Source organism: Oncorhynchus clarkii, chromosome 2, assembly GCF_045791955.1.
Source record: "Oncorhynchus clarkii lewisi isolate Uvic-CL-2024 chromosome 2, UVic_Ocla_1.0, whole genome shotgun sequence".
In the NCBI taxonomy this organism is placed as follows: domain Eukaryota; kingdom Metazoa; phylum Chordata; class Actinopteri; order Salmoniformes; family Salmonidae; genus Oncorhynchus; species Oncorhynchus clarkii.
The window spans coordinates 79,493,627-79,512,277 of record NC_092148.1 but is presented as its reverse complement, the minus strand read 5'-3'; the positions used below and the strand labels follow the sequence as shown (position 1 = coordinate 79,512,277).

Genomic DNA, 18,651 nt, shown 5'->3' with positions numbered 1-18,651 from the left:
ACGTTAAATGCTCAACAAAAATGACATTTTACTAAACATTTGTTTCCAGAAATTATAACATATAGTTTGACAATCCTGTTTGTAAGCTTTTAAATGATCGATCTCAACTGTTTATCTTTTATAGTGATGAAGACATGGATATCTCATGGTATGCAAAATGGGTAAACTTTGAGCACTTTTATCTCTTGAATGTCTTGCACTCCTGCAATGGGTAAATATGTATGGAAGGTTTCATTCAAATCAAAAGGGGTGCTGTCAAAAAGTGATTAAATTCAAATGGATTTATCCTATGATAAAACTGTTGTAAAAGACCTGATGTCCAACCCTGATTAACTTCCTGTCCAGATCATCACCTACATTCTGAGTTTCCTCAAAGCGTCAGACAGAAAGGAAGCCTCTTTGGTCTGCAGGAGGAGGTCTGCAGGAGCTTGTATGATGCCAGCCAAGACCTCCAATTCCAGGTACTACTCTATTCCACAATTCCCCTTAGTGAGATTAACTTCATCAATCTCACAAGTAGGCTAATTTGCAAATCAATTCATTAAAAATCCTACAATGTGATTTTCTGGATTTTTTTTCTCATTTTGTCTGTCATAGTTGAAGTGTACCTATGATGAAAATTACAGGCCTCTCTCATCTTTTTAAGTGGGAGAACTTGCACAATTGGTGGCTGACTAAATACTTTTTTGCCCCACTGTATATATACAGGCTATGGTTAAGGCTAGGAGTTTTTCCTGATGAGGCAGGATTAACTATTGGCCCTAGTTTTAGGTTATTATCAATGCCAATAGTTTTTCCTGGTCAGGTTAGGAAAAACTCCATAAAGTGATTGAGTGGTTGATGTCCTGTGTCCATTGAATGGGGGACCCTAGTTAACCGGGCCTTTGTTGTTGTGAGCATGTGCTGCGTTATCCAGACCTCCAGCGCCTCTCTCTCTCCATGCTGCCTGAGATCAGTGATGACAGCTTGGCGTCGGTGGCCTACCACTGCCACAGCCTTACCAGCCTGGAATTCAGCCACTGCCCCCGCATTAGTGACCAGGGTATCACCCGTGCCGCCCCTTACCTCGCCAGGCTGCAGCACCTCTACCTGTCCTGCTGCAATGCACTCACAGATAGGGGAGACACACACCAACATACACACAGACAGTATGTGAAACTATGCCAGTACTACGAAACAGTGAAGCATTGTTTAAGTTGAGTAACTAGAACTAGACTGTGATAAATAAATTATGTTATCTGTATATCAGTGTGTGACAGCAGTAAACTTATGCTCCCACAGGTCCGCTCGTCCAACACTGTAAGAGACTGCGGACACTGGACATCTCCATGTGTAAATACATCTCCCTAACAATGGTTGAGCTTCTTCAATCACAGCTTCCATTCATAGAGAACGTCCACTGCCGCTTTGTGGGTGGAGTTGACCTGACCCTCCTACTCTGATTTTCTCTCTCCCCAGCTGCTTGAATCCCATTTCAGTAATTGCATTACGCACCTACTTGCTCCTATTATCCAGAGTTTATTTGTAAAAGATTCAGTAGTTTATTTTAGTTTCAAACCCATGTGAACTCTAAAACTGGCAGGTACCAGCAGTTAGACAGTAGGACTCATAGAGCCAATTTCTTAGACTCAAATTGTCTAGTGCTGGATTAAAAATCCTTCTCATTGGAGAATCTCCCATGTAAATGCATTTTAGGCCAGGATTCATTCTGATAGCGCTTTGTCGGCTATGTGCAATTTCCAAGTAATTCACGGTTGAGCCGACATATTGAGCATTTACCGTGAATGCGTTCTCGCGAATGCGGGATCATTGCCTTCAAAAGGTGCTTAGCAGACAAAGCACGATCAGATTACATCCTGGCCGTAGTCTGCTCCAGCCCCTCCAACCTAATGTGTATGTGTGGGAGAGGTTGGGGGGGAAAGCAGAAGACACATTTCCATCCTGTATGGACTAATAAAGTATTTTATCTAGTCTAGGAACAGAATGAATCTGTGTCTGAGGACCCTGGCCCTTAATCATCATGTTTTTAGTTGAGCAGTTGAGTATTCAACTTAATTTAACACTGCCACTGAAGGAAGCAAACGAGTTCAAATGTTTCTTTGTGTAAAATTATATATGTATTTATTGAATATTTAATTCTATCAATAAATGTACATTTATCTCTTGTTTATCTGTTGCTTGGAATCATCCATGAGTTGGAGTAGATTTGTTTATTCTACAATTCCACCAGACCATGAACCAAGCTAGACAAAGACAATCTGTATAAATCATATTTATTCATGTCAACCCTAATCTTAGTAAAGCATAAATTAGGGGTTACCATGGAGATTATTGTGTGTTTAACATGAACACACTTGCAATGAACAGCAAAATCACCACCAATTTCAGAGAAGCCCAGATCACTGGCTAAGGAACTGGCTATAAAAATCCATTATTATGAGTTGACCTTTTCACCCGTCTCACAGGCCATTGAGATTTTGAATATACTAATAGGACATGTGTTTACTGTTTTACAATATATTACAGTCACATTTGATGAGGTCAGATTTATTTATCAGAATCATTCATATTGTCATGAAAATAAATCCTAAGTACCCTACAACAATATCAATGTTGAACTAATATCCATTTAGTATGGACTGAAATTCATAATGGACCTTTAAGAGCATTTGCCCTCAGCTCCAGAGCAAAAAATGGTTACCAGGCAAAATTAATTAATAGCAGAGATAAATATATGGTGCTTGAAGCTAAATCATTTGTCAGTGATACAAAATACTTATCTGTACCTTAGCTACATTATCTGTATCCGTCTGTATCTGTACACTACCTTATCTGTAGCTTGAATAGTCCCTACAATAAAGAGTATATGGAAGGTGATTGTATCGTTGATCAAGCTCTCAACACCAATAAAAGCACAAAAGCCCATTGCCTAAGACAGAACCGTTTGAATGTTAGCCATCAAACCTTAGGACAACCTTAAATAAAACGTACAGAAGATCAATCATGATCATCAGCCCATGTGAGTATCTCTGAGGTATTCTCATCAAAGGGCTCATAAGCAAATGGAACTAATTCAAATGCTATCTGCACATACAGTGCCTTCGGAAAGTGTTCAGACCCCTTTACTTTTTTCACATTTTGTTACGCCCTATTCTAAAATTGAATAAATATTTTTTTTCTTCATCAATCTACACACAATACCACATAATGACAAATAAAAAACAGTTTAACAACTTAAAATTGAATTATCACATTTACATAAGTATTCAGACCCTTTTCTCAGTACTTTGTTGAAGCACCTTTGGCAACGATTACAGAATCAAGTCTTCTTGGGTAGGACACTACAAGCTTGGCACATCTGTATTCGGGGAGGTTCTACCATTTTTTCTCTGCAGATCCTCTCAAGCTCTGTCAGGTTGGATGTTAGATCGGGCTCTAGCTGGGCCACTCAAGGACATTCAGAGACTTGTCCCGAAGCCACTCCTGCGTTGTCTTGGCTGTATAATTAGGGTCGTTGTCCTGTTGGAAGCTGAACCTTCACCCCAGTCTGAGGTCTGGAGCAGGTCTTCAAGGATCTCTCTGTACTTTGCTCCGTTCATCTTTGCCTCGATCCCGACTAGTCTCCCAGTCCCTGTCGCTGAAAAACATCCCCACAGCATGATGCTGCCACCACCATGCTTCACCGTACGGATGGTGCAAGGTTTCCTCCAGATGTGACACTTGGTATTCAGGCCAAAGAGTTCAATCTTGGTTTCATCAGACCAGGGCATCTTGTTTCTCATGGTCTGAGAGTCTTTAGGTGCCTTTTGGCAAACACCCAAGCAGGCTGTTATATTCCTTTTACTGAGGAGTGGCTTCCGTCTGGCCACTCTACCATAAAGGCCTGATTGGTGGAGTGCTGCAGAGATGGTTGTCCTTCTGGAAGGTTCTCCCATCTCCACAGAGTGACCATCGGGTTCTTGGTCACCACCCTGACCAAGGCCCTTGTGCCCTGATTGCTCAGTTTGGCCAGGCGGCCAGTTCTAGGAAGAGTCTTGGTGGTTCCAAACTTCTTCCATTTAAGAATGATGGAGGCCACTGTTCACTTGAGAACCTTCAATGCTGCAGACATTTTTTGGTACCCTTTCAATTTCGAGTCTCATAGCAAAGGATCTGAATACTTATGCACATTTCTGTTTTTTATTTTTAATACATTTGCAAAAATGTATAAAAACTTGTTTTCACATTGTCATTATGGGGTATTGTGTGTAAATTGCTGAGAATTTAAAAAAAAAAATCATATTAGAATAAGTCTGTAACATAACAAAATGTGGAAAAAGTCACTGGGTCTGAATACTTTCCGAAGGCACTGTACATATAAAGGATATTTCATATATTATAAATAGGGATTCTACCAGGCTTGGAACCTGATTATCTTGGTTACCTCTATTTTCTTGTTTCTGTCTTCAAATTATTAAAGTACCACTTTAGAACAGGGAGTTAGGATTCTGCTAGCTAGCAGATTGTAACGGGCTAATGTGATGCTCCATTAGCCATTACAGAAAAAGTACTGTTAGGCATAGCACAGAGAATTTTTGACCAACCTTAACTTGGCGATACTATCTGCACCATTTTCCCCTTTGTGGGCCAGTCCCCTAGCAATTCCAGTTCCAGCTAATGAGATTGACCCCCTAGCCACTTGAGTGACCACTAGCAAGAATCATACACAGCAGAGTGAGAGAGAGAGAGCAATGACGTGGTACACATATCTGCACATGTGATGTATTACGCAATATTCGGGGACCACTTTTGGCTCATGGGTGCTACTTTCAGAACAACTGTCTAAAAAGTATACAAAAGTACCAGAGAATCCCTTTAAGGTTGGTAGAAAATGCTATGTGCTATGCCAAATTGTACCTATCCTGTAAAGACTAATAAAGCCCGTTACAATCTGCTAGACAGGATTCTGTTGGTGTAGAAGGTCAAGTTGTTAAGTACCATGTCAACTAGGTGCTCAAGGGTCGATGTGCCCTTGAGCAAGGCACTTTAACTGTAATTGCTCCTGTAAGTCGCTCTGGATAAGAGCGTCTGCTAAATTACTGAAATGTAAAATGTAAACGTCAAAACAAGTGATTCTGTCTCAGAGGCATATATATATATACAAAAATATATATGTATTGTTTTGTTCTGTTTCAATCCTTTGGTTCAGTACGTTCAGAAGAGCTGTCATGCTGCCTGTTTCACAAAGGTATTAGTTTATAGAAAACCCCCAAAAAGTTGAAAAACTAGAAAAACTTAAACACAGATATGACCAAAACGAAACATGAACTCTGCCCAAACACAATACACATAGGACTGTGAAGGACTGGAGCCATGGAGAGGTGATGCCCGAAGTCAGAATGGGAGAAACGCTGAAGACAAGTAATGCTAAAGTATGAAGCATTCAACTATAGAAAACATAACTCCCTTCATTAGCCACTTGTCATTTTGTGGGTAATTTCTTGAAAACCGTTTTTATAGTTTCAAAATGTCCAAATGATTGTGTTTTTTTTATCCTAATTTAATATTGTATTGTATATATATATATATTACTGTAAATATTGATCACATTGTGTATGATCATATATTTTGATACATTGAATGTTAATATTGTCAACCTATATTATATATTTTTTACCTCCCGTTTCAGGAAGTGATGTCACTGAGAACTGCCCCTATATATAGGACCTTCCACCCCCACCTGGGATATGGATGCCTGATGAAGACCTAAGGGTTGAAACGTTGTTATAAATAAATATCACCTGGGAGCAGCAGTGTGCAGCGTTTCCTTTCTGCTTTTCATTTCTACAGTTACAATACACTTGTGTTCCCAGACCACACCCAAAAAGATGACCACTCTAATAGTACCTAAGGAATCATCTTCAGCCTCTCGTCTTCCACATTACTCCGCACATATAAGAAGACACCTTTGCCTCTGCTTTAGATCATCTTTATGTCCATCTAGGCCTCCATGTTGCCACTGTTCCTCCTGTGTATCTAACTATGTCCACATGCTTGGTCGTTATTGGGGTACATTCAGTGACATGAAACATTCTGAACGTTGCAGATAGAAATAGAATTAATAGAACTGACATACGCCCCTATTCCATAGGACAGATGATCATGTATGTTCTACTTCATGCATTTCTATCCGAACATTCTGTAACGTTACATCCTCCTGAACAAGACCCAGGTCTCCTTCTCTACCATGCCTTGACCTCTCTCCAGGCCTACTGCTCAGCCTGGCTTAAGTCGTAGCAGAAGTTGAAGTTGCTGGGGGGTTTGGGCACCGGGGGGGCGCAGTCTGGGATGGGCACGTTCTCCAGGTCCAGGAGGCGGAGCTTGATCTCCATGGAAAGCAGGATATCCAGCTCACTCCTCATGCATTCACTACTCATGTCCCGCCCCAGGAGCACGCTCAGTCCATCTGTCCACAGGCAGAACTGAAGGAGGGAGACAGAGATATCATCTTGTTATTTGACCATCTTTGTTATACTTTATGTTTACTTTGGCAATGTACTGTAAATGCTTTACATTTCCATACCAATTAAGTTATTGAATTGAGAGAGAAAGATAAACAGAGAGAGAGAGAAAGAGAGATGTGTGATTTAACTCTGGGAAAAGAGAGTGGGAGAAGGATGTGGACAATACAGACACTAACTCCTGTGACATGACTACTCACGTCTGTTCTGGATGAGGCGATAAAGTTGAGGCTGTACTCCTCCACGTCATAAGTGATGCTGAAAGCCAGGTCCAACCCTTCCTGCAGGACACAGCATAACATAGTTTATGGAGGGCCAGGTACAGTGGGGCAAAAAAGTATTTAGTCAGCCACCAATTGTGCAAGTTCTCCCAATTTAAAAAATGAGAGGCCTGTAATTTTCATCATAGGTACACTTCAACTATGACAGACAAAATGAGCAAAAAAAATGCAGAAAATCACATTGTAGGATTTTTAATGAATTTATTTGCAAATTATGGTGGAAAATAAGTATTTGGTCAATAACAAAAGGTTATCGCAATACTTTGTTATATACCCTTTGTTGGCAATGACAGAGGTCAAACGTTTTCTGTAAGTCTTCACAAGGTTTTCACACACTGTTGCTGGTATTTTGGCCCATTCCTCCATGCAGATCTTCTCTAGAGCAGTGATGTTTTGGGGCTGTTGCTGGGCAACACGGACTTTCAACTCCCTCCAAAGATTTTCTATGGGGTTGAGATCTGGAGACTGGCTCGGCCACTCCAGGACCTTGAAATGCTTCTTACGAAGCCACTCCTTCGTTGCCCGGGCGGTGTGTTTGGGATCATTGTCATGCTGAAAGACCCAGCCACATTTCATCTTCAATGCCCTTGCTGATGGAAGGAGGTTTTCACTCAAAATCTCACAATACATGGCCCCATTCATTCTTTCCTTTACACGGATCAGTCGTCCTGGTCCCTTTGCAGAAAAACAGCCCCAAAGCATGATGTTTCCACCCCCATGCTTCACAGTAGGTATGGTGTTCTTTGGATGCAACTCAGCATTCTTTGTCCTCCAAACACGACGAGTTGAGTTTTTACCAAAAAGTTATATTTTGGTTTCATCTGACCATATGACATTCTCCCAATCTTCTTCTGGATCATCCAAATGCTCTCTAGCAAACTTCAGATGGGCCTGGACATGTACTGGCTTAAGCAGGGGGACACGTCTGGCACTGCAGGATTTGAGTCCCTGGCGGCATAGTGTGTTACTGATGGTAGGCTTTGTTACTTTGGTCCCAGCTCTCTGCAGGTCATTCACCAGGTCCCCCCGTGTGGTTCTGGGATTTTTGCTCACCGTTCTTGTGATAATTTTGACCCCACGGGGTGAGATCTTGCGTAGAGCCCCAGATCGAGGGAGATTATCAGTGGTCTTGTATGTCTTCCATTTCCTAATAATTGCTCCCACAGTTGATTTCTTCAAATCAAGCTGCTTACCTATTGCAGATTCAGTCTTCCCAGCCTGGTGCAGGTCTACAATTTTGTTTCTGGTGTCCTTTGACAGCTCTTTGGTCTTGGCCATAGTGGAGTTTGGAGTGTGACTGTTTGAGGTTGTGGACAGGTGTCTTTTATAATGATAACAAGTTCAAACAGGTGCCATTAATACAGGTAACGAGTGGAGGACAGAGGAGCCTCTTAAAGAAGAAGTTACAGGTCTGTGAGAGCCAGAAATCTTGCTTGTTTGTAGGTGACCAAATACTTATTTTCCATCATAATTTGCAAATAAATTCATTAAAAATCCTACAATGTGATTTTCTGGATTTTCTCATTTTGTCTGTCATAGTTGAAGTGTACCTATGATGAAAATTACAGGCCTCTCTCATATTTTTAAGTGGGAGAACTTGCACAATTGGTGGCTGACTAAATACTTTTTTGTCCCACTGTACATAGTGTGAAAGAGGAAATTAGCTGTAGGGCCAAAGGTGTGTTCAGGGGACGTTGTCAGTGGGGGCAGTGGTAGCCAATGCTGATGGGGGGAATCTAGCGGGTAGTGAGCCGGCAACTGGAGGGTTGCTGGGATCAATATCTCAGTTTCCACCTTCTGCTGATGTTCAATTTAACCCCCTAAATTTCTCATTGGGTGCTGCGCTGCCCTCTGCTCCAGCCTCTCCAACCATGTGTGTGTAGGTGTATATATCGGGGGAGGGGGTTGGATAAAAGCAGAAGACACATATCCATTCCTTATATCTTATCGTACAAACCTTGGTCTGTTTGCCCTTATTCTCCTTCATGTGAGGGCAGTCTTTCCCTGTCAGCAGTGCTTTGATATCTGCAACAGGAACTGAGAGAGGAAAATAGGAAAAGCATGTTTAGCGGCACACTTCAGCGTTGAACACAGAGCCAATGACAAGAGGGTGATGTCAAAGGAGTGTCAAGGCTACAATGGAAGGTTAGAGTCACTCATAGTGTTGCTGTTGTTAAAAACTCACTCTTTTCCTGGAGACTCTCGATGGGGGGTGTTTCTGTGTCCTCCTCCACATCGCCAAAGTGCAGGACTTTGTGATTGGGTGACAAACGACAATACCACAACTTATCTGAAATGACCAATAATAACAAATCATCAGCATGATTAAAGAAAGGGCATCTGTCTCTTCATCTACCATCCTTCATTCGTCTCCCTATTTTTCACTGGGGGTTGGGCTCTCCTGGTAGCTTCCCCTTTTACTTTTCTCTCTCTTTCTAATGTAAATGCCTGTCCACCCCTCACAGAGGTGCGCAGAGTCTCACCCTGTCTTCGTCGACTGCTGATCTTGCGGAAGAGTGTTCCCTGACACAGGCGGTTCAGTCTCTGCTGGCGAATCAGCTCCAACAGCTCAGGTTTCAGACGCTCCTTCAGCTCTCTGCAGGGGCAGAGACAAAGAAAGAGTCACACACACTGCAAGTAGGGGAGAGCCAGGATGAAAGTACTATGGGTCTAAAGTAATGCACTCAATTTCTCAGATAAGATAGAAGCTAGATTGATGTAGTGAAGTCAGTATGTTCCTAATGCATAGGACGAGCTCCCTGCAAAAAAAACTAAGTCCTACAATGTTTCGCCGAGCTATGGCTAAGCATGAATAGTCAATGAAAATGGTGAGAAGCATATCCTTCTACATTCCCATTAAAGTGAGACGAGAAAAGGATGGTTAATACAGCTATTATGTCATCCATTTTAGTCTGATTAATATTGTAAGGCAAAATATAGTGGTTGCACAACATTGTGATGTTGATGCATAGTTAATTAATTATTCAAATCGACAAAAACATAAAATTATGGCTGATAGTACATTTGTTGAACGTAACGAGCATTACAAACCAGAAACATGGAGATAAGACAGATATTGTGCGCTTCTCGCAAACTGTTACTTCCGTTCCAAGGCTGTGTTACTCCTGCCCCGCCGGCAGGTACAAAAGTAAAATAAATTAAATTAAATTACAGTTGCTAATGGCAGAGCTGATATATTCGTTGTTTGTCATAAAATATGGTCTCTCTAGCTCTATCGATCGCTGAGTATTTAGGAAGAAAACTAAAAGTGTTACTTTTGTCCCAGTTCTCCCATACCCATAACACACTCAACATCATTCTATTCAATTCAATTAGCTTTATTTGACCTGATACTGAAGTGAGTATCTTGCATTGCTAAAGCAAGGACAGAATATAGCAACACCCCTGATTTCATAGGGGTTGAAAGCATTCTGGACCAGAGAAAATGCTAAACAGAACTATTTTGCTAGCACAAACTGGAATATGTTCCGGGATTCTTCCGATGGCATTGAGTACACCACATCAGTCACAGGCTTCATCAACAACTGCATCGATGACGTCGTCCGAACATTGACCATACGTACATACCCCAACCAGAAACCATGGATTACAGGCAACATCCACACTGAGCTAAACATCCAGACAGCGCCCCATACTACTGTGTGTTGTCCAATCACGTGTCCTATTTAAATCACTTCACAAAACTCAGCCAATCAAAGTGAATGTTTACAATGCATGTTAGGAGACTGATGTTGTCAGAGAGAGAGACAGCGAGAGAAGCAAAGGCGGAAGCGAGGGGAGAAATTATAGAATGGCATGCGAAAAGGTCAGGAAAGTCGATCCAGAAAATGTATCTTTCTTAGAGGAGTGGACAGACAAATATGCATTTATCATTCCCGCAGCGAGTGTCAAATAACTCTGCCTGATATGTTCAGAGACCGTGGCTCTAATGAAACGTGTCAAAGTGAAGCGCCACTACGTGACAAATCACAGATCTTTTGAGCAAACATATCCACATCAGTCTGAGGTGAGGGCACGCAAAATAAATGAACTCAAAGCCCAGTATGATCGGTCCACCAGAGTCCTCTTCCATGCATTCACTGCCCAACAACGTGCAAACGAATGTTCACAAAAAATTGCTTGGATTTTGGGTCAACACCAAAAGCCATTTACTGACGGGGGAGTGGTGATGGAGTGCATGAATGCTGTTGCTGAAACTTTACTTGATGGTAAACAAAAAGACGAGCTGTGTGAAAAGATCAAGCAAATCCCAATGCCACGTACAACAACAACAAGAAAGAGTGAAATACTCGTGATGAAGCTATTCGGAGTGCACCATGCAGAGCATTAGCTGTTGATGAACCTACTGATGTGAGTGATAAGGCCCAGCTTCTGGTGTATGTTAGATTTTACCACACAGAGAAGAAGGAATTCTGTGAAGACCTGTTAGGTGTAACACCACTCGAGACACATACAAGAGGAAAGGACACATACACAAAGCCATAAAGGAGAAGTTCCGGCGCCGACAGAGATGGCCGCCTCGCTTCGCGTTCCTAGGAAACTATGCAGTTTTTTGTTTTTTTACGTGTTATTTCTTACATTAGTACCCCAGGTCATCTTAGGTTTCATTACATACAGTCGAGAAGAACTACTGAATATAAGATCAGCATCAACTCACCATCAGTACGACCAAGAATATGTTTTTCGCGACGCGGATCCTGTGTTCTGCCTTACAAACAGGACAACGGAGTGGATCCTATGCAGCGACCCAAAAAAACGACTCCGAAAGAGAGGGAAACGAGGCGGTCTTCTGGTCAGACTCCGGAGACGGGCACAGCGCGCACCACTCCCTAGCATTCTTCTTGCCAATGTCCAGTCTCTTGACAACAAGGTTGATGAAATCCGAGCAAGGGTAGCATTCCAGAGGGACATCAGAGACTGTAACGTTCTTTGCTTCACGGAAACGTGGCTTACTGGAGAGACGCAATCCGAAGCGGTGCAGCCAACAGGTTTCTCCACGCATCGCGCAGACAGGAAAAAACATCTTTCTGGTAAAAAGAGGGGCGGGGGCGTATGCCTTATGACTAACGTGACATGGTGCGATGAAAGAAACATACAGGAACTCAAATCCTTCTGTTCACCTGATTTAGAATTCCTCACAATCAAATGTAGACCGCATTATCTACCAAGAGAATTCTCTTCGATTATAATCACAGCCGTATATATCCCCCCCCAAGCAGACACATCGATGGCTCTGAACAAACTTTATTTAACTCTCTGCAAACTGGAAACAATTTATCCGGAGGCTGCATTCATTGTAGCTGGGGATTTTAACAAGGCTAATCTGAAAACAAGACTCCCCAAATTTTATCAGCATATCGATTGCGCAACCAGGGGAGGAAAGACCTTGGACCATTGTTACTCTAACTTCCGCGACGCATATAAGGCCCTGCCCCGCCCCCCTTTCGGAAAAGCTGACCACGACTCCATTTTGTTGATCCCTGCCTACAGACAGAAACTAAAACAAGAGGCTCCCACGCTGAGGTCTGTCCAACGCTGGTCCGACCAAGCTGACTCCACACTCCAAGACTGCTTCCATCACGTGGACTGGGAGATGTTTCGTATTGCGTCAGATAACAACATTGACGAATACGCTGATTCGGTGTGCGAGTTCATTAGAACGTGCGTTGAAGATGTCGTTCCCATAGCAACGATTAAAACATTCCCTAACCAGAAACCGTGGATTGATGGCAGCATTCGTGTGAAACTGAAAGCGCGAACCACTGCTTTTAATCAGGGCAAGGTGTCTGGTAACATGACCGAATACAAACAGTGCAGCTATTCCCTCCGCAAGGCTATCAAACAAGCTAAGCGCCAGTACAGAGACAAAGTAGAATCTCAATTCAACGGCTCAGACACAAGAGGCATGTGGCAGGGTCTACAGTCAATCACGGACTACAGGAAGAAACCCAGCCCAGTCACGGACCAGGATGTCTTGCTCCCAGGCAGACTAAATAACTTTTTTGCCCGCTTTGAGGACAATACAGTGCCACTGACACGGCCTGCAACGAAAACATGCGGTCTCTCCTTCACTGCAGCCGAGGTGAGTAAGACATTTAAACGTGTTAACCCTCGCAAGGCTGCAGGCCCAGATGGCATCCCCAGCCGCGCCCTCAGAGCATGCGCAGACCAGCTGGCCGGTGTGTTTACGGACATATTCAATCAATCCCTATACCAGTCTGCTGTTCCCACATGCTTCAAGAGGGCCACCATTGTTCCTGTTCCCAAGAAAGCTAAGGTAACTGAGCTAAATGACTACCGCCCCGTAGCACTCACATCCGTCATCATGAAGTGCTTTGAGAGACTAGTCAAGGACCATATCACCTCCACCCTACCTGACACCCTAGACCCACTCCAATTTGCTTACCGCCCAAATAGGTCCACAGACGATGCAATCTCAACCACACTGCACACTGCCCTAACCCATCTGGACAAGAGGAATACCTATGTGAGAATGCTGTTCATCGACTACAGCTCGGCATTCAACACCATAGTACCCTCCAAGCTCGTCATCAAGCTCGAGACCCTGGGTCTCGACCCCGCCCTGTGCAACTGGGTACTGGACTTCCTGACGGGCCGCCCCCAGGTGGTGAGGGTAGGCAACAACATCTCCTCCCCGCTGATCCTCAACACTGGGGCCCCACAAGGTTGCGTTCTGAGCCCTCTCCTGTACTCCCTGTTCACCCACGACTGCGTGGCCACGCACGCCTCCAACTCAATCATCAAGTTTGCGGACGACACAACAGTGGTAGGCTTGATTACCAACAACGATGAGACGGCCTACAGGGAGGAGGTGAGGGCCCTCGGAGTGTGGTGTCAGGAAAACAACCTCACACTCAACGTCAACAAAACTAAGGAGATGATTGTGGACTTCAGGAAACAGCAGAGGGAACACCCCCCTATCCACATCGATGGAACAGTAGTGGAGAGGGTAGCAAGTTTTAAGTTCCTCGGCATACACATCACAGACAAACTGAATTGGTCCACTCACACAGACAGCATCGTGAAGAAGGCGCAGCAGCGCCTCTTCAACCTCAGGAGGCTGAAGAAATTCGGCTTGTCACCAAAAGCACTCACAAACTTCTACAGATGCACAATCGAGAGCATCCTGGCGGGCTGTATCACCGCCTGGTATGGCAACTGCACCGCCCTCAACCGTAAGGCTCTCCAGAGGGTAGTGAGGTCTGCACAACGCATCACCGGGGGCAAACTACCTGCCCTCCAGGACACCTACACCACCCGATGTCACAGGAAGGCCATAAAGATCATCAAGGACATCAACCACCCGAGCCACTGCCTGTTCACCCCGCTATCATCCAGAAGGCGAGGTCAGTACAGGTGCATCAAAGCTGGGACCGAGAGACTGAAAAACAGCTTCTATCTCAAGGCCATCAGACTGTTAAACAGCCACCACTAACACTGAGTGGCTGCTGCCAACACACTGACACTGACTCAACTCCAGCCACTTTAATAATGGGAATTGATGGGAAATGATGTAAATATATCACTAGCCACTTTAAACAATGCTACCTTATATAAATGTTACTTACCCTACATTATTCATCTCATACGCATACGTATATACTGTACTCTATATCATCGACGGTATCCTTATGTAATACATGTATCACTAGCCACTTTATACTATACTATGCCACTTTGTTTACATACTCATCTCATTTGTACATACTGTACCCGATACCATCTACTGTATCTTGCCTATGCTGCTCTGTACCATCACTCATTCATATATCCTTATGTACATATTCTTTATCCCCTTACACTGTGTACAAGACAGTAGTTTTGGAATTGTTAGTTAGATTACTTGTTATTACTGCATTGTCGGAACTAGAAGCACAAGCATTTCGCTACACTCGCATTAACATCTGCTAACCATGTGTATGTGACAAATAAAATTTGATTTGATTTGATTTGATTTGAGAAAGAGGGGGATAGATCTTAAACAAGTGGTCTCTATCACCTCAGACGGGGCCCCTGTCACGACAGGAAGAGAGAGAGGAGCTGTGGCACGGCTGAAAGAGGACAACCCTGATCTCACTGCTTACCACTGCATTCATCAGTCTGTCCTGTGCACCAATCTATCAGAAGAGTATGCTGAAGTGATGAATACAATGATGAAACTCATCAACTTCCTCAGGGCATCCTCATCTCATCAAATTCGCCTGCTGAGAGAATTCCTGAAAGGAGTTTAGGCAAATGCAAATGACCAACTGCTGAACAACAATGTAAGATGGCTCAGTAAAGGCAGGGTGTTGGAATGCTTTTTGTCCATTCGAAAGGAAATAACAGCTTTCCTAGTACAGCTCAGGAGTCAGAAGGCAACATAGTTTTCACTATTTTTGCAAGACATGAGCAAAATGGATATTGTTGCTTTTTTGGTAGACATCACATCACACCTTAATGAGCTCAACGTGAGACTACAGGGCAAGAACAATTCAGTTTGTGATTTGATGACATCTGTCTGGTCCTTCCAGAGGAAACTGGAAGTGTTCAAGGAAGATCTTCAAGAAAACTGTGCACACTTCCCAAAAGTCCAGGAACAGATTCAGGGTGAGAGAGATGTTTCTCCTCATGTTGAATTCATAGATAAGCTGATTGGAAACTTCAGAAATCGCTTTGACAGCTTCAGCCTTGGACAGCAGCTCCTTCTTCTAATTGAGAATCAATTCCTCATCATAGATGTCAGGGGATTTTTAAAGGAAGGGACAAAGACCTTCAAGTGGGCACATGCTGGATCTCTACAGATGGAACTGATTGATCTGCAAGCAAATGTTGCACTAAGAGAGCACTTTCAACTAACTGATCATGACACTTTCTGGCTGCAGATTGTGTCTGAGACTGTTTCCCCTGGTCTAACCAAAGTATCATTACACACCTTGACCATGTTTGGCTCCACATACAGTTGTGAGTCTTCTGTCTTCAATCTGAACATCATTAAAAATAAGTACCATTCTAGACTCACCAGTGAGCACATACATATGTGCATAAGAATGGCACTGACTCCATTCCAGCCAAGGTTCAAATACTGGCAGGGAAAGCAAAAGCCCATTTCTCTCACTAAAGAAGAGATATGGAGAAGTGAAGTGTGAGAGAGTAGGAAAGATGAATATTAAACCTGTGGTTTCTTATTTGTTCAAAAATCAAAGCACTTTTTTCAGAAACAGGCACTTTTGTTATTTTTTTGTGAAGATGGAGTCTTGTTTAACTTGAAATGAGAACATTTGCGATAGGCCTACTTTTATTTATGATTTGGCTGCATATTTATTTGTACCTCATGTTTAATGTGTCTGCATTGAAAATGTGCAATAAATATTGTTGAAATGTTATTGAAATGCAGTACTTTGTTTATTAGCTATACATATACAAGAACTACAGTGCCTTGCGAAAGTATTCGGCCCCCTTGAACTTTGCGACCTTTTGCCACATTTCAGGCTTCAAACATAAAGATATAAAACTGTATTTTTTTTGTGAAGAATCAACAACAAGTGGGACACAATCATGAAGTGGAACGACATTTATTGGATATTTCAAACTTTTTTAACAAATCAAAAACTGAAAAATTGGGCGTGCAAAATTATTCAGCCCCTTTACTTTCAGTGCAGCAAACTCTCTCCAGAAGTTAAGTGAGGATCTCTGAATGATCCAATGTTGACCTAAATGACTAATGATGATAAATACAATCCACCTGTGTGTAATCAAGTCTCCGTATAAATGCACCTGCACTGTGATAGTCTCAGAGGTCCGTCAAAAGCGCAGAGAGCATCATGAAGAACAAGGAACACACCAGGCAGGTCCGAGATACTGTTGTGAAGAAGTTTAAAGCCGGATTTGGATACAAAAATATTTCCCAAGCTTTAAACATCCCAAGGAGCACTGTGCAAGCGATAATATTGAAATGGAAGGAGTATCAGATCACTGCAAATCTACCAAGACCTGGCCGTCCCTCTAAACTTTCAGCTCATACAAGGAGAAGACTGATCAGAGATGCAGCCAAGAGGCCCATGATCACTCTGGATGAACTGCAGTGATCTACAGATGAGGTGGGAGACTCTGTCCATAGGACAACAATCAGTCGTATATTGCACAAATCTGGCCTTTATAGAAGAGTGGCAAGAAGAAAGCCATTTCTTAAAGATATCCATAAAAAGTGTAGTTTAAAGTTTGCCACAAGCCACCTGGGAGACACTCCAAACATGTGGAAGAAGGTGCTCTGGTCAGATGAAACCAAAATTGAACTTTTTGGCAACAATGCAAAACGTTATGTTTGGCGTAAAAGCAACACAGCTGAACACACCATCCCCACTGTCAAACATGGCGGTGGCAGCATCATGGTTTGGGCCTGCTTTTCTTCAGCAGGGACAGGGAAGATGGTTAAAATTGATGGGAAGATGGATGGAGCCAAATACAGGACCATTCTGGAAGAAAACCTGATGGAGTCTGCAAAAGACCTGAGACTGGGACGGAGATTTGTCTTCCAAAAAGACAATGATCCAAAACATAAAGCAAAATCTACAATGGAATGGTTCAAAAATAAACATATCCAGGTGTTAGAATGGCCAAGTCAAAGTCCAGACCTGAATTCAATCGAGAATCTGTGGAAAGAACTGAAAACTGCTGTTCACAAATGCTCTCCATCCAACCTCACTGAGCTCGAGCTGTTTTGCAAGGAGGAATGGGAAAAAATTTCAGTCTCTCGATGTGCAAAACTGATAGAGACATACCCCAAGCGACTTACAGCTGTAATCGCAGCAAAAGGTGGCGCTACAAAGTATTAACTTAAGGGGGCTGAATAATTTTGCACGCCCAATTTTTCAGTTTTTGATTTGTTAAAAAAGTTTGAAATATCCAATAAATGTCGTTCCACTTCATGATTGTGTCCCACTTGTTGTTGATTCTTCACAAAAAAATAGTTTTATATCTTTATGTTTGAAGCCTGAAATGTGGCAAAAGGTCGCAAAGTTCAAGGGGGCCGAATACTTTCGCAAGGCACTGTACATATGCCCTCAAATGACTGTATAGTTGACTGTATGAGGTGACTGTATAGTTCCCTTAAGGATAAGCACCTTTAGTAAATCTGCTTTCTCTGTGAGAGCTTCCCATGTCCGGAATACACTGCCATCAGACACACATAATTGCACCACCTATCACACTTTCACAAAATGTATGAATACATGGCTAAAGGTCAATCAGATTTGTGATCATAATCCCTAGCTGTGTATTGCCGCTTTCCATGTTGTCTGTTGTCTGTAGCTTGTGAGGTGTGGAAACACTTTGTTGCTTTTATGAATTTTTTCTTGCTGCTTTTTGTTCTATGTTGCTCTGTCTGTATGCTACATCTTGCTTGTCCTATGTTGCTCTGCGTGTGCTCACTGCTCAATGATTGTCTATATTGTAATAGTTTTTAATAACCTGCCCAGGGACTGCGGTTGAAAATTAGCCGGCTGGCTAAAACCGTCACTTTTACTGAAACGTTGATTAATGTGCACTGTCCCTGTAAAAAATAAAATAAACTCATACTCAAATCATAGAGCATGTTAGACATTTTAATGGTTTTGGACCTTTGGGGGGAGAAAATGTTAGTCACTGGGACTCTTTGAATTCTAATTGTGCACCCCTTTATGGTGGAAGTCAGAGAGCTGGTCGTGTGGTGCCAGGACAACAACCTCTCCCTCAAAGTGATCAAGACAAAGGAGATGATTGTGGACTACAGGAAAAGGAGGACCGAGCACGCCCCCCATTCTCATCGACGGGGCTGTAGTGGAGCAGGTTGAGAGTTCCTTGGTGTCCAC

The 18,651-nt window shown here is 42.9% G+C and overlaps 1 protein-coding gene across 1 annotated transcript in view; it reads right to left on the bottom strand.

Annotated features, from left to right (window-relative positions):
- Window positions 1-5,820: 5,820 nt before the first annotated feature.
- LOC139374618 (engulfment and cell motility protein 3-like) overlaps window positions 5,821-18,651 on the bottom strand; it is a 50,734-nt gene continuing 37,903 nt past the window's right edge. The window contains exons 17-21 of the mRNA XM_071115652.1: window positions 9,265-9,377; window positions 8,967-9,071; window positions 8,739-8,818; window positions 6,701-6,781; window positions 5,821-6,461 (exon numbers count right to left, since the gene is read on the bottom strand). Coding sequence (XP_070971753.1) covers window positions 6,249-6,461; window positions 6,701-6,781; window positions 8,739-8,818; window positions 8,967-9,071; window positions 9,265-9,377 — 592 coding nt within the window. The 3' untranslated portion in view covers window positions 5,821-6,248. The remainder of the gene's footprint in view (window positions 6,462-6,700; window positions 6,782-8,738; window positions 8,819-8,966; window positions 9,072-9,264; window positions 9,378-18,651) is intronic.